Here is a 17,391-nt window from a genome sequence, read left to right as displayed (position 1 = left end):
TGTCACCCTTCCAGCTCCTCTCTTCTCCCCCTCTGAGGCCGTCTGCACTCTTTTCAAGCCACACTTCCTCTCTCTCTCCATTTCTCTTTCTGTCCTCCCTCCTTCTCTCCCTCCACCCATCCCTCTCTCCCTCCGTGTCTCTCAGGCATCACCAGAAAATGCGCACTGGCTCAGAAAATTACAATCATTGTACTGCTTTCCCATAACGCCAGCCACAGACACTTACATTAACATTCACTCTAGACAGCTAAATATTTTAAGTACCCGGCTCAGGATTCTATCCATTGGAAATTAGCCCCCTCCTCTTCCTCCCCACCGCCACCCCTCCAAAATCGCCTCCCCAAAATTTGAAAAAAAGAGAAAAGTTTGTTCCCAGTGCTTTTGTGGAGCGGCAGGAAGGTAGACAGAAAAAGAAGAAGGAAAAAAAGTGAGATAAATTCACAAAACAACAAGGTTGGAAGGGCTGGAGAGGTGAAACGCTTTTTGAGGGAGGGAGGTGGGTGGTGGGGGAGTGAATGAGGGAGGGTGGGATGAGAGGCAGAGGGGAGGGGAAGGTAAGGAACCTGCTAGACACACACACACACACACACACACACACACACACACACACACACACACACACACACACACACACACACACACAAACACACAAACACACACACACACACACACACACACACACACAAACACACACACACACACACACACACACACACACACACACTCAGACACACACAGAGCCAAGGATGAAAGTGCTGCTGTAAAAAGTTTTCCCTCTCCTCCTAAAAGTTGTTGAAAGAGAATGCTGCAGCACATCAAAGTGGCCTGGCAGACAGCCATCGGAGCCCATTGCTGTCCTTCACCCTCTCTCTCTCTCTCTCTCTGCGTCTCTCCCTCCGTCTCCCCGTCTCCCCCTCTCTCCCTCTCCTTGTGTTTCCACTGATCGTGACGAGTCGAGGGAACACTCTCATCTTGTTCCCTGGACAGTGCTGCTCAGCAGGAGGTAAAAGGAGGTGGTTGGTGTTGGTGGTGAGGGTATGAAAGAGACATTTTAAAAAAGAACTGCATGGAAATGGAAAGGTGGGAAAACTTTTTGAGGAAGATGTCTTAGATGGATGTAAAACGTAATGCATGAGGGGTCCCTTTGGTGGTATATCGACACTACGGTTCAAAAGTTTGGGGTCACAAATGTCCTTATTTTTGAAAGAAAAGCTGTTTTGTTATCAGTGAAGATAACATTAAATAAATGATGAATCCAGTCTAGACATAGTTAATGTGGTAAATGACTATCGTAGCTGGAAACAGCTGATTTTTAATGGAATATCTCCATAGGGGTACAGAGGAACATTTCCAGCAACCATCACTCCTGTGTTCTAATGCTACATTGTGTTAGCTAATGGTGCTGAAAGGCTCATTGATGATTAGAAAACCCTTGTGCAGTTATGTTAGCACATGAATAAAAGTGATTTCAGGCTGGGAAACAGCTTTTTCCCATTGTCCATCAGACTTCCCAACTCAAATCAGTAACACACACGTCACTGTTAACGCAAACAGACAATCTCCTGCCCTTATTTATTCTATATTATTGTTTTTTATCTGATCTTACGACCTTGCACACTCTATGTATATATTTTGGCTCTTTTGCATATGTTGCAATTCTTAATATAATCTTGTTTAATATTTAATATGTACATTTGCTGTTATTATTTATTGTTGTTAATTTAGCTTGTTATTAATGCACTGTCCAGTGGCAGCTATTTATATATATTATATATATATTCGTCATGCCCCCATGTATGATGGCAATGTAGCTATTCTGTTCTATTCTATTCTATTCATGGAAAACATGAAATTGCCGGGGTGAACGGTAGAGTATGCATTCATATATTCTCCATGGAAAGTTTGCCACATCCATTTCTACATCATAAACGCTCTACAGGCGAAGGATGAGAAGATCCCCCAGGCCAAGTGAAACAGCCGACAGGAGAGGAGGATGAGGAAGGAGAGAGAATCAGGTTGTGTGTTGTGACTGTGCGAGGCCCAGAGGTGTAGCAGCATCCTGCAGCACTCACAGTTGAAGATGCCCGGCGGAGGGTGCTGGGTGACCACGGGGCAGTTCTCCTCATCGCTGTTGTCCCCACAGTTATTCAGCTGGTTGCAGATCAGCGAGCCCAGACGCAAGCAATTCCCATTGGTGCAGTGGAACTTGCACTCTGTGCAGCCGGGAGGGGGGAGGGGGGAGGGAGGGAAGGGGAGGCGGGTGAGGAAGCGGAAAGAGAAGTAGTTCTTAGCACAACTATTTCAAACATGTAGTTCAAACATTAGGCAAATGCTGCAGCTGATGCTTCGCTTTGTATCCTAACAGAACAAATGATTGTGTTTATTTAAGGGCCTCAAGTGCTTTTGCTAAAGGAATGTTAAAAGAATCGATCTGCTTCATCTCTGCAGTGAGAATTTTGTGGTAAAACATAAAAAACACACACACACACACACAATCAAACCATAATGGAAAATTAAATTGAAAAAAAAATCCTCATTTTGATAAAAACAGGAGAGAGTGAGAGAGAGAACACAAGTTAAAAAAGTACGCCCACACACATCCACCAGTGTCACCCAATAGTAGTGCATGCCGGCACGCTGGAAAATGTGTAAAAGCATTGATAAACTGACAACAAAATGCTCAAACACTGGGCTGTTATGTGGAGTTCTCCCTGTTATCTATGCTTCCGAATGTGCAAGGTCATGTGAAAAGTTTTTTTATTTATTTTTTCACCTGTGAGCTCAAACACAAAGCCGAGTTAATGTGTTGAATTCACACAGAAACAAGGTCAAACAAAAAAAGTGGTCTTCCGTTCAGAACAACAAATACATAAACAGCTCTTTCAAACGGGGCCTTTGATGTGCCGCAGCCTCAAACCGTAATGTGCTCCCGTCACGCTTATTACCAAAACGCTTCTCCCCTTCTAAATATTAATACGTGTGATTAGCGCTATCAGTGGGAAAGAAGAAGAAGAAAAAAACTCAAAACTAAAAATATGAACGTGAGAAATATATATGTTCTGGAGGGGAATGAATAATCATGCAGAACTTTAATCATAATAAGTAAAAATAACAACAACAAAGTGTTTGATGCAGTGGAAAGCAAGGCCATGGTGTTGTGGCCCCCGAATGGGATGTGTGTGGTTTGGAGGAAATAAATTAAACCGAAATCATGAACAGAATACAGCTCTACAGTCTAAAAATGAAAAAAAAAAATATATCAGGAAGCTGCGATTGTTTTGTTTAATGTCTACCACATAGTGATTTGTTGTCAACAATAAGTCCTTCTTATGAAATATTGGGCCACAGTTAAATGTAAGATATGGGGTTAAACTGATACGTGTTTCATTTTAATTTTTGTGGTATTTTATATATGCTAGTGTTTTTAGCCACATTTTGTTTTATTCTTAAGTCAGTTTTTTTTTTTTTACATTTTTTGTTTATTTTAATAAAAAGATGGAACACACACACACACACACACACACACACACACACACACACACACACACACACACACACACACACACACACACACACACACACACACACACACACACACACACGCCAGCCCGGTCTCACGAGGATTCGTGAAACTGTCACGTAATTTTTTGTTTCGGTTTCGTGCGCACCAACACGATTTCGTCATGTTTTTCGTGCCACTCACCACGAAATGCACACCAATGTATTTTAAACGGCGGACTTTTCGTGCCACTCAGAACGTATTTCAAACGAATGGGTATATTATATTTTTAAAGTAAAACTGTGGCGAATCCAACGCTATATTTTGCATGACATCGTCACTAACCATAACCCTAACCATAACCTAATCATAATCTAACCATAACCTAACCATAACCCGGTGGTACACTTACCAATTTGCATAGGAATTTAAAGAATGTCCGACGGCCGCAAACGCGAACACACAAGCAGTATACGCCGATGGACAGCTTAGATCGTAATGAATCCGCCGGTATAAACCACTTTCAGATGTGATTACCACAGCGGGTTTCGTTGTGAGCAACACGAAAAACATTTCGTGGTGAGCGGCACGAAAAACATGACGAAATCGTGTTGGTGCGCACGAAACCGAAACAAAAATTTACGTGACAGTTTCACGAATCCCCGTGAGACCGGGTTACACACACACACACACACACACACACACACACACACACACACACAGTGCATTTGACATACTATGTAGGGGGACACACTAAATCTGTTCCTTGCAGATTTAGTGTGGTAGTATAGGGACACATGCACATACAGTGTGGATGTCCTTGCTGCTGACACTGCTGGTCTTCTTCTCAGTGTAATAGGACACAGAGTTCTGCATCTTTTTACCTTTAAAGACCAGTTTCTCATGCAAACTGTCGACATGTGTGGATTATCCGCAGTAACTACATCATTACTTTGCAAGAGAGAAACACTGAATTTTTCACATTTCATTTTTCAGCACTAGTCAGAGCAACTGCACACCAGTCAGACTGCAAGATTGTTTAATAATTAGGTGTGTGAATTACCAATTATACTGTAGCCCGAACAGCAGCCCCTTTATGTGTACTGTGTACTTACTTGATATTCTGTAGGGCTCCTGAACACCTAATGAATAAACACTACTAACTACACAACTTCATCTTAAGCAAAGCCACAATGTTTCACCATTAAAATGGGCTCCGATTCATCACTGCCAACATAATTATTACTGTAATTAAAACTCACACAAACTTTAGCAAATAATAATTGAGCGGTGGAGGCGTGTTCGCCTGCATGCCATCTCCATGGATACATTTTTTTAACTCATATTTTTCTTTCTCTGAGACAAAAATTGTTTTTCTCAAATTGATGATGCACAGAGAAGAAAAGCATCCTCCCATTAGTAACACAAACCACTTATGAAGCCAAAAACTGTAACAAACAGTGACATGTAATATGAAGCACCAGGACAACTGGGCAGGGCAGCCCAACACAGAATAGTTTGCATTTACTTAATTAAAACTGTGGAGAAATATGCTCCACTGTTCAGCTGACAGGAGGACTCGGACGGCTCATAGGAGACTGAATTAATAACATTGAAGCTTACATTTCATGCTTACAAGTTGTAAATTCCAAAATAAAAGGTGTACTGTGGAGTTTTTTGCGAACAAATTAATGTTTCTGTCTTTATTTTATGTGGAAGGAGGTACCTGGGACAAACTAACTGACTCTGTTTAAAAAAAGCCTTAAAAACAGAAAAGGACAAACAACAAACATGTTCACTGTTTGCACCATCAGAACAATATGAACATCATCCTTCAGCCTATTTCACTTTGCTGTGTCATGCACAGAGGACCTCTTTGGGCTCCTGTTGGTCAATGTCATGGACATGGTGTGGAAGTAATAACATGATCTGTCTGCTGTGGCATTGTTCATTGATCAGCCGTCTTACCCAGTGTTTATTTTCAGTCTCCACACCATGTGGCCCACAGATTGGGCTATTTTTTGTGCGTGACATCTTGAGTCTGAACCCTGAATTAGATCACACGTATGTGGAAGTTTGTCAGCATTCACTGGAACACACATGATAAAAAGAACATCCAACGTCAGTGCAAAAAAAAAAACACACGATCTGATCTCGGTAAAGCTGCAAGCACTAGCACATCCATTTATACACGCACACACCCACATCTATTCTAAAGTACATGCAACCTGTTTTTGCATTTTATAGATTCATTAGTTTTGTATTTGCTCTGTAATCAATCAATCCAACTTTATTCATACAGCGCTTCAGAAACAAATCAACTGCAGATCTAACTGCTTTACATGCGACTGACAAAACATTCAGCAACAAAACAGAAAATAAAATATAACAAAATAAACACCGATGATAAAAAAAAATAAAACTGCAAAATTATAAAACACTTTATTAAGTCATACTGAATAGATGCGTTTGGAGTTTATTTTAATACATTATGTAAAAATATCAATATTTTTCAGCTCCTCTCACATCGTTTTCCAGTGGAATGCAGCAATACCAGATGGTTTTATTCTGCTTTATGGAACAGCTTAAAGTGCAAGCCCTCTATAATGATGCCTATGAAACTGTTAAAAAACAACAAAACAAAGACATTTTTAAAATCGATACGAAAACTAACAGGTAGCTGGAGTATTTAAAATGATGTGCACAGTGCTGAGATCTCTTCTGTCGGCCTCTAAGGCTTTCTAAAATCTTAATCTCTTCTTTTTCTTACACTTCTGTAAAATCAGTTGTGTAGTTCTCTTTTGTTGACAGCTTCTGTTATGGACATGGATGAGCTAAAGAAGACAGTGAGCTGAGAACCAACACTAGCTAGTTGTTCTCAGGTGGCTAACATTGAGTGCAGCGCTGTAAGTTAGTTGACGTCACACAACATACAGCTGGAACTCTATTGGACCACACTGCAGCTATCATTCATTTTCAAAGCTGTCAAACTGTGATGCTGGCTACAACTGTATGGTGAAAACACAATGACAAGAAACAGAGCAGTAGTCAAAAAAACCCCTCACTGCTAGTAGAATCCACCAGCTTTGCCTGAATGTATTGTTGTGGTACTGGGATGTTGAAATGGTGAAGTTGTTTTGTGTGATCCTGTATGTCCAACATACACTGAATTTGTTGCCTGTGCTCAGCTGCAGCAGACAGCAGAATAAAGCAGCACAGTTTACAACCCGCTGTATTTTATAGGATGAAATGAATCTTATTCTGCGGATCGATATGAGCATACAGAGAATTTGTCCATGTTTTCTGACTGTTCTTCCCATTTACACACACACTTATACCACAAAACGTCAGACTGAGAGGGAAAAAATGTACCGAGGTTGAGACCTCTGTGACCTTATAGCTGGCTACAGGCCTGATTACAACTCTTGCTAGTGCTGATCAGCTGATCGTAGTATGAAACAAATCAGAAAGTCAGATATACGTACACAGAAAACCGTGGCTCCAGTTAGGTTCAAGCACAGAGTAACTGTAAAGGGGTAAGAGCATGGGTGTCACAGGGGCCCATTATGAGGCCTCCTAGTAGGCCAAACTGGACTCCATCATGATCATTTTAAGGTAATACAACAATCATGAGGTAATCAGATACAAGTTTATTTCTGCCAATGTTTTAGTTTGGCAAAAAAAAAAAAAGTTTCCACATGTTTAGTCTTTCAAATGGGTCCTGCTTGATTTGAGGTCGGTACATGAGGCAGAGAAAATTGGAAGTATTTACGTGACTGCCACTGAAATATTCAGCTAAATGATGTCTTCGGCACAGCAACAAATCAGCTTTGACTCCTGAGTGCCAAACTCATTACTTAATGCAATTACGGAGGTCTAATTGACCGCTGTAATCAAGTCTCAGCCAGATTCTCCACACTTCAGGTCTGGATTCCTCCTTTTTTGTTGTGACTATTTGTCCTTGGCGAGGTAATGGATGGAAGACGGAAGCAAAAGAAGAAAAAAAATCACTGAAAAAGTGGAAGGAAACATTCTAATGAAATTCATTAGTGGTTGGGGAGGTGGGGAGCTGCTGTGTTTTGCTGCAGTTAATCAACACACAGACGGCTCGTACCTGCAAATACAACACGGCAGCGAACAAACCCCTTGCAGGGCCGCTCCTGGTGCGAGTCCTTCCGATTTGCCCGGCTGGCAGTGAGCGACCTAATGACACCGCACATTTTCTCCTCTTCCTCCCATAACAAGAACAGCTTGTTCTGCTCTTGTCTAGACGGTGGCAGAGGGAGGGGGGGGCAGGAACAGAGATCTGATTCAAAGAACAGACCAGCATGACCGTTCTTTGGAAAGAGCCCTCTCCCCTTCTTCTGAGTGGCAATTAGTGAAGCCCCAGTGACTTGCCCAGCCTCTCCTCTCCTAGCTCTGTCTTTCATTTTGTCTCATCTATTACTCTGATCGTCTGTCTAGCCTCCTCTTTCAGCCTCATCTCCTCTTCTGTCTATCCTCAGCTCTCCAGCTCTATTACTCTCTATTACTCTCCCATCTTGTCTGTCCCATTTTGTCTTCCTCCCCTCTGTTCATCCCCTCACTCTGTGTCTTTGCTTTTACTCTCCCATCTCCTGGCTACCCCCTGTCTTCTCTGCTGCTCTTCTCCTTCTTCCTCCTGAGCAACACTCCCGTTAAGCTGTCACATGAACTGAAGCGAAAGCTCTGAAATGCTGGAAAATGTGAGGCAGCAGTTACGCACACAAACACAAACACTCACAGGTTAATTAGTGTGATGTGAAAATGCCAGACACGGAGGTTCAAGTTCTGCCAAGATCTGATCAGCACATACTTTAACGTGAAGGATGAAAAAATAAGCAGGAGGCAAGTGAAAGCGCTCACAAGAGCTCTGTTGCTCAAGAAGAGGTCTATTGTATACGGCAGCTTAAACAAACATAAATGAGAGACCATTTCAAGTAGAGAGGCACTTTTTAGTCAGAAATATCATTGTTTATTTGAAAAATGCATTTCTGTTGCTACTTAATGTTATTTCTTTGTGACAATATGAAACCTTGACAGTTTCATATCTCGCAGGGAATACTGAGGTTACCTTTTGAAAACCGTCTTTTATATTTAATCTTTCAATTCCACTCATTGTATCGAGCACAATAAGTGACAATCAACTTTTACGCGTCTTCAGAGCACCTTTCAGAAAGTGATATCTCTCAAAGGGCTGCAAATCAAACAGAAGAAAAAAGTTATTATTGCATGAAAACATTTTTTAGCTATGAAAAAGAAACTTTGGAAACTTTCTGCTAAAATACTGCAGTAAAACTAGGCTTTCAGTGTTTATCTTATTATTGTATCGTCTTCTGGTTGGTTTCCTCCCCGTCTCCAACAGGTTGTGTTTTCAGTGAAATGTCAAGGTGAAATTTAAAGTGAAATAAAAACTCACATCCACCTGCTCCTAAACCAGACAATCTTAAACTTGATGTTATCCAGCCAGACTTTTGTTCAGATTCACAGAATTTGCAGGTGTTTTTGGTGTTTTTTAGCCTTTCTTATAGCTCATAGTGCAGAGAGAGGCAGGAAATGTGGGGGAATGACATGCAGCAAACAACCATGAGTCAGACTAGAACCCACGACCGCTGCATCAGGGATTATAACCCCTGATTTTTTTTACACAGAATCATTCAGTCAGTTGAGTTATTGGGGCGCCAGAAGCTTTACATTTTAAAAGATACCAAATTAGTTTGCATGATCAACAGTTGATGCTGAAAATGTGTCTACATCAATATTCTAAACTGACACATGGTTCATAAATTCAAGTCATTCTTTTTTCTTCAGTATCACGTTGTAACCGCTGCATCGTGATGTCGATCATTTTGGGCTCTAGTCATTGGTCGGATTGTTCAGGCTGGCTCACTGCTTTTCCTGCGATGACGAGTCAACATGTTTGTTGTGAATAGTGTTGATAAGAATGAAAATACAGTCTCTAACTATGACCACCATGGTGATACTTGCAGGGCTAGTTGGTGAACTAATGGAGCTTCATGTTAGTTCAGACAGGCAGGGAATCAGCCTTTTCTGTCCAGCCGTTTACTACTGAAGTCCAGCTCACCCACTTAGCATGCTTTATATCATTCACTTTGCTGCTCCACGTTCACCACACCGCTGCTACACCAACCTCTGCAAGATCCACAAATTATCTCCTCCCCAGCCTCCTCCTTTCAAAGGTTCAATATCATAACTCTTACAAGTTAACAAAGAGGGCTGCAAGCACACCCCTCTGCATTTACTCTGTTCAGGCAGTAGCAGAGAGGAAGAAGACGAGGAGCCAACTGGGAACAATGCACACTCTGTTATGACATCTCTACAAGCTGCAAACCTGAACTGCTAATTCAGAATCACACCTTCTAACATGTGGAGGAAGAAACATTGGGGGAATGTTCACTCCTCACATTTGTGGGACAGTAGAGCACAGATGGTTTACAGTTTAAAACTATGCAAACTGGATTGTGTATAATGAAGAGTATCACAGCAGAATCATCGCCAACACAGCTGTGTGTCTGTCCGAAATAAATGGCTAAATCTGTGTCCTGTCTGAACCGTGGCCAGAGAGCTAGCCACCCCAGCAACATGGTGACGTTGGTCAGTAGAAGGAACGTACTTGATGGCTTGCTGATGGGAGGCTTCTGATAAACTGCTGTGAAACTTATAGACCAGAAGCATGATCTAAAGACACAGCTGACGGTGTTATTAGGAATGTCTGCTTCAACAAATATGTTGTTAAAAAAGAAAATTAGGACTACATGTACATTTCTACAGTTGAATTTTCAATGTCATTTCTGTGTAAATACAACATGTATCCACATCAGACATTTTTCTCCCTCTAAACACAAAACAAGTTAACTCGCTTTCTTACTGGGCATGTAAGGACATGTAAGCAAGCCAAGTCCAACAATAATCCTCCTTGGGGTTCTGTTTTGGTCTCCACCAGCCTGAGAAAAAATATTTGCCTGGAAATGAGGGTTAACAGTTGCAGATGTGTTTTTTCAATGGTTTCTTTGATCTAGTCATGATGCAGACAGTAATGTCTAAATCTCTTCACTCTCTGTTCTTGAACATCCAGGCTTCTGCACTTTTGCTTTAGTGAAATTTTAAATTTAAATTATGTTGCTCATATGCTTATGGGAGCACTGTAGCTCATTTCAGTATGGCATGAAGTAAAGTAAAGATAGAATTCCTGTAATATTCAAAAGTTAATTCATTGAAATCAACTGTGGGGCTACATCTGAAATTAAACAAAAAATGTGTTCAGGCATTTCAGAAATTCCAGCATGTTAATACTGCTGACAGCCCAAGAGAGCAGCTCCACCAGCAGCATCCAATGAGAGCATCAGTGCTCTGTGGAAAGCTCTTAATTTAGCTCTTATTTTGAAGACTGAACCGCTCAACTGCACCAGGATAAGTTGGTGCACTGAAAGGAGAAACCTGATCCAAAAAATGAGCTTAAGTATGGACAGCAGCTCTGAGCAGGAAGTCAGCAAGTTGAAGAGCATCAGAGGCTGAAAACCAGCTCAGGAGATAGATGGAAGTCGTCCAAACGAGAGAACAAGGAGTGACCTCCCTTTGTGAAAGTGTACAAATAGAGGAGACTGAAAGAGTTTACCAGCAGGAAGAACATGAAAGTGCAAAGCAGCCTGGAAGGACAATGTATGAAAAATCAGATGTGCCAACACTAACAACTATGAGGTACTGAAGGCCGACCTTGAGAGCCGGTAAGTCACTGGAAGGGACAAAGTGATCACTAGATTCTAAACCCAATGGAGGGTTCTGACTAAAGAACATCTTTAAACCCTGATCCTCCTGAGCAACAAAAAAACATCTCCTTGTCAGGGATGAGAAAGAGTGAAGGAGGATTTGTACTCTGGAAGAAGATCTGACCAGGAACTATCAACGACAAATCAGCTCAGAGTACCCAACGCCAGGTCCACTCTTTATTCTTGGATGATTTGTTAACTTTTGGAGGACAAATATAAAAGTAAGGTCTTGATGAAGCTTGACAGCAACTGCTGAGCTGGACCCTGATAAAGCTGAACTCTTTGATACTCTAAAAGTTTTTAATAGGGCAGATATCTAAATAAACAAGTCAACAACATTGCTGTTTCCCAGCCTCTTTCTGTATATCACAATCATTGTAGTGTCCAGGATCCTTAACTGATCCTTTATTGAATTTCCCTTCGATGATGAATAAAGTGATTCTATTCTATTCTATTCTATTCTATTCTATTCTATTAACATAGGGATGATAGGTAAAGTCTTTGAGAAGACTGAGATTAGGTTTGGTTCAACCTGTGTTTTCTTCATGCACAGTGGGCATCAGTCAATCCATCCATCCATTATCTATACATCACTTAATCCTTATTAGAGTCATGGGGGGCTGGAGTCTTTCCTAGCTGACTTAGGGTGAAGGCAGAGGACCCCTGGACAGGTAACAGTCTATCACAGGACTACATATAGAGACAAACAATCACACTGACATTCATACCTTTGGACAATTTAGAATCAGCAATTAACCTCAGTCTTTGAACTGTGGGTGAAAGCCAGAGTACTGGTGAAAACCCACACATGCACAAGAAGAACATGGAAACTCCATGCAGAAAGATCCTGGAAAGGCCAGGATGTGAACTGGAGATCTTTTAGTTGAAAGGCGAAAGACCTAACCACCACCACTGTGCAGTCCCCGGCATCAGTCAATCCACTGCCTTAATCCGCAATAGAATACATTGTCATTGAATTTTGCACAGACATTCGAGTTTCCCACAGGAGAAAAATGCTGCATCTCATTTCAGGTGGGTGTTGGAGGCTTGCAACCTTGGATGGGACAAAGCTGGCAGGAGAGCTTCCTTTGTTGTGGACTCTGGCAGTCAGTTTTAATCAAAGATTAATGCTGTGAAAGCACTTTGCTATTGTTCGGCGCTTAAAATTTGTGTGCCACAGCTCACCAGGATGAATTTTCTGGAACTTCAAATTGGAGGGAAATAAACTGAGTAGACTCCAAAATGTTGCTCTAATTGAGCCCTAACTGGCGCAATTAAACCTTTCACTGCATTCAAACTAAAAGTTAGGCCCAAGGGCGTAACTTTGGGTCTTCCATTGGGGGGGTTAAACTCTGTGCCTGTTTATTGGTATTTATTGAATCGTTTACCTTTGTAAAAGGAGTCGTGGTAATTTGGCATGTCTGTATTAGAAATACATTGGTGATTTACTTGAAGTGGTTGCAGCTGTGTACTTATGTATTTATGCAACAATGACCAATTAATTCCTATTGTGTTTAAGTACTAGCTAGCAAGACCGTAGCAGCTTCCACTTAATTGATTTTGGGTTTATGTCAACTATCTATGAAAAGAAAAATCAAGAACTTTAAATATTAATCAATTGCATCACTGTATTGACACAACTAAAGTACAAACAGAAAATGTCTTATGCACAATTCATGGCAACACTCAATACATCACACAATACAGGGTGGCACACTGGAGCGCAGCTTGCACCTCTATTCTGGCGTGGAGCATGTATAGAGAAAGCTAACAAAGTACAAGGGCTAAGGTATGTTACCTGGTCATTAGTGCCTCCTGTGCTGCCTTTCCCTGTGCTCTCTCTCCCTCTCTTTGGTCACCTGATGATCCTCCATCACCTGGACTTCCTCTGTCACCTCCTCCTCCTCTCTCTTGCTCAACTGTTGCACCTCCTCTGTCACCTCCTCTCTCTCTCTCTCTCCTCATCTGCGACTGTGCTTCTCCCTCTCTGGTCACCTGCCTCTCTTTCATGGCCTGTTCGGCAATCATATTCTTGAACCACCTGGTATAAAAAAATGCTTAGTTAATGTTAAAATGGTATCAGCCCGGTTAAAAATGACCAGTAAGGTCAAAGAACAATTTGAGGAAACAAATACATTCAGGTATTTCCCAAATTTTGTCAAGATTCACGAGATGAAGTACTTCTCTTCCCCTCCTCTGTCAGGACGGACATGGAGGAGCGTTTGTTGTCACCATGGTTACCGCTTCAGGCCGACGCAGACATTCCTGTTCCTTCAGGATTTAGAAATGCCTGGAAAAATGTAGCTTCTGTGTATGCTATTGCGTTGTTTGATCAGTAAAATAGCTTCACTACTGAAAAGATATTTGATGTGGAAAACAGCGACGTTACGACCTGCCCGGTTCCCCCGAGAAATGTAGTTTAACTACGCCGCCATCCATCACTGTGTATTGGAGCAAAGTCAGCAAACAGCCCTTTAAGTGACAATTCAGTGAAAACTGACATTGGTCCTACCCAGTACATCCCTGACACTCCCTGGCTGTACCTCACAGGACAAGCTCAAACCAACTCCAGTCACAAATCATCAGCTAACGTAACAAGACAGGTAGGCTATTTTACCTCTTTTTGGTCAAGATATTTCCTTTTTTTTTAGTAGTTGGTGTTGACCAACAATGAAGAACTGTTGTTTGTCCTTTTCGCACTCTTTTCATTTCTTCACGGCTCTGCTGTCTCCATCCATGCCAAATATACAGGGTCAGGGGAAGTGAACGTTACGTAGAGGAGGCGCCGCGGGTTGGGTGATACCAAGTATTCGGTGGGGGGTGTGAGGGGTTACATTAAGATGATTAAACTTGCTACTGTTTTGTTGGCAAATGATATTAATAATAAAAATCAACAAGATAATTAATGATTTTATTACATTGGAAAAATGTGATTATATTGTGGGGGTTACATTAGCTGAACGTGATTTTTGCGGGGGTCATGACCCCCGTATCCCCGGTGCAAATTACGCCCTTGGTTAGGCCTACAATGTTTATTATTATTATATATAAAGGGACCAGTCTGTGCTGTAAAGTGATGGCGCCAACATAATACACCCTGCCAAAACAATGAAGTTTTATCTGGTGAAAAAGTTAAACCTGACTCAGCTCTGTTGACTATGTTGTCCATCATCACATACCCTCCCCTCAAAAGTACTGGAAGAGTAAGGTCATTTCCTTTGTTTTTGCTGTAGACTGAAAACATTTGGGTTTGACATCAAATGATGAATGTGAGACAATAGACCAACATTTCAGCTTTTATTTCCAGGTATTTACATCTGGATCTGGTACACATCAAATTTATAGGTGAGGAAAACTATTTTAACAGATAGACCTAAAATAGATTGGAGTGAATTAGACTTCATATTTAGCTGCAAATCCTTAGCTTATAACCGCATCAAGCCTGTGACCCACTGACATAACCAAACTTTTTCATTCTTCTTTTGTGATGCTTTACCAGGCTTTCACCACAGCCTCTTTCAGTTGTTGTTTGTTTTGGGGGGTTACTACCTTCAGTCTCCTCTTTAAGCAGGTAAAATGCAGCTCTATAGCGTTTAAGTCTCTTCACTCCATAAAACTTTGTCCCAGAATTTTTGAGGCTCATCTCTGCACTTTGTTTCGTTTGGCAAATTCCAGCCTGGTCTTCCTGTTCTTCTTGCTAATGAGTGGTTTGCATCTTCTGGTGTTGTTAGGATTCTGCATTTGTTATCATTTTTTCCTTCTGTGTTTTGGTTTCTCTGTCTCCCCCTGTCTGTTGCTTTCTGCTTTCTCTGTTCTTGGTCACTGATTGTTGTCACCTGACACAATCATCTCAGATTCATCTCACCTGTTTCCCCTTTGTATTTAAGCCCGGCCATTGTTCTCAGTGGTTGCTGGCTCATTCGTCCTGGACTCGCCTCGTTCCCGTCTCTGTTCCCTCCTTTCCCCTGGATTTTCTGCTCACAGGATTACACCGTTTTCCCCTGTTTGGATTGCTTTTGGACTCAATGATTTTCATTTGGCCTTCTGTAGTTTATTCCTGGTTTGTGAGTATTTTCCTCTGTTTTGTAGTTTGCTGCTGTTTAGTTCTAGAAGCCATCTCAGTCTTGTTTTCAGTGAGTTGTTTTAATAAACCTTTTTCTATATTAAGATTGGCCATCAGTCTATTGTGTCTGCATTTGGGTTCTCCATACTCCACAGCCCTGACAGGTGTAGCCTTTGTGCTTTTGCTCATGAAGTCTTCTACGAACAGTAGATTGTGATACCTTCACAACCTTCTGGAGGTTGCTGCTGATGTCACTATGGCTGAATCCCAAACCGCCCCCTACACACTCCCCCTACACTACCGAGTGTCACTCCAAAAGAAGTCACACTCGCAGCTGTGGAGGGCACCTATTATTGAAGGGGGAGAGTATAAATACGATCGTCAGGAATGGGACGCCCTGTCGCCTCACCGGAAAATGGAAGACGTCATCACCATGGTAACACAAAGACGCCTACTGTCATGGCTGTACCGCTGTGGCACAGGTTGCAACTAACAAGGATCGCTGCTGCTTCCAGAAGACGAAAGCATCCCACTTTTTTTCACTCACATGTTTTCCAATCCTATTATCTGGCATTTCAAATCCCATAAATGAATTCTGTCAGTTGTGTTCAAAATTTAAGGTGTCAGGGGGTGCACAATTAAATCAAACGTCAGCAGAGAAGATTTGTTTCTTTTGATTTATCTTTTTACACCACTCTTTGTGATGTTCTGTCAGTGTGAAAAAGGCGTGGGAGAAATAAAGGACGCATGTGGAACTTACATCGATATGTTGTTTCCTCCTCCATTTGGACGTTGCACTTCCTGAAAAAGTTGTCCAGAGTGAGCATCGATGCAGACTCGCTATTTAAGGGCTGAACAGTCCACTCTCCCTCCACACTACGCGGTTTGGGACGGCCCTTAATATGGAGGACCCTCCACGGGAACGCGCAAACGGAGGGGTAGTGTGTAGGGATAGTGTGTAGGGGGCGGTTTGGGATTCAGCCTAACAGTTGTTTAAAGGTCTTTCCTTACAGCTCTCACAATGTTTCTGTCGTCAACTTGTGCTGTTTTCTTTGAGCTACCCGTCTAACATCTGTTCCAAAGTACACCAGTGGTTTCCTTCTTCCTCTACTTCTTCTTCCAAATGGTTGTACTGTCTTTAGCCAATGTTTGTGCAATGGCTCTGATTGATTTTTTTTTTCTTTCCCCCCCCCCCCATCTTCTCTCAGCTTCACAATTGCTTGTTTTTCACCCATAGACAGCTGTCTGGTCTTCATGTTGGGTACACCTCTAACTATCGACGCAGACTGCACAGGCAAAACCCAAATCTGAAGCTGAATGTGGACACTGAGCGATATTTACAGTTTGAATAATGTAATAGAACACATCAGGGCAACAAAAACACACCTGTCAGTCATGTTCCAATACTTTTGCTCACATGAAAAATGGGTGGGTTCAGACGAAAGGTGTTATCTTCTAGATGTGTACCAGATCCAGATGTAAATACCTGGAAATAAAAGCTGAAGTGTTGATCTCTTGTCTCATATTCATCGTTTGATGTCAAACCCAAATGTTTTCAGTCTACAGCAAAAATAAACTGGCCTCACTGTTCCCAATCCTTCTGGAAAGGAATGTACATACAGGCCAATATTCCAGGCAGGCTAATGTAATGTTTGTATTTCTGCTGTTTTCCTTGTGGTCGTCATAATGAAAGGTAAAATAGGTGCAGCTGTGATAACTTTCAGGGTTGTAAAGTCTTGGTACGGTGTTTCGGTGTCGAAACCTTCAAACAAACTTCATGGATCAATTTTATTGTCTCAACTGTACCTTAAATACCATAACGATACAAATACAGCTGTCTGAGCTGCTTTAATGCAGGGCTGTTTCAGGAGAATGAAAAGAAGTTAGAAGTCAGATTAGACTGGGGTTTCATATAGTCATTGTGAGAGAAAAGTGAGATTCGGAATTGGAAGTAGATGCATGTTTCCTGTTGGGAAATGGTAACGTAATGTCATTGTGTCCAAATCTTAAGAACAAGAAGAACC

The 17,391-nt window shown here is 41.7% G+C and overlaps 1 protein-coding gene across 4 annotated transcripts in view; it reads right to left on the bottom strand.

Moving 5' to 3' along the window:
- The window catches only part of LOC110954774 (low-density lipoprotein receptor class A domain-containing protein 4), a 284,512-nt gene that overhangs the window by 121,797 nt on the left and 145,324 nt on the right, over positions 1–17,391 (bottom strand). For all 4 annotated transcript variants that reach the window (XM_051956436.1, XM_022199457.2, XM_051956437.1 and 1 more), the window contains one exon: positions 2,073–2,213. In XM_051956436.1, the coding sequence (XP_051812396.1) occupies positions 2,073–2,213 (141 nt within the window). The remainder of the gene's footprint in view (positions 1–2,072; positions 2,214–17,391) is intronic.

This window comes from Acanthochromis polyacanthus, chromosome 12 (assembly GCF_021347895.1).
Source record: "Acanthochromis polyacanthus isolate Apoly-LR-REF ecotype Palm Island chromosome 12, KAUST_Apoly_ChrSc, whole genome shotgun sequence".
NCBI lineage: Eukaryota > Metazoa > Chordata > Actinopteri > Pomacentridae > Acanthochromis > Acanthochromis polyacanthus.
Note: the sequence above shows the minus strand (reverse complement) of the source record. Positions and strands in the feature narration are given on the sequence as shown.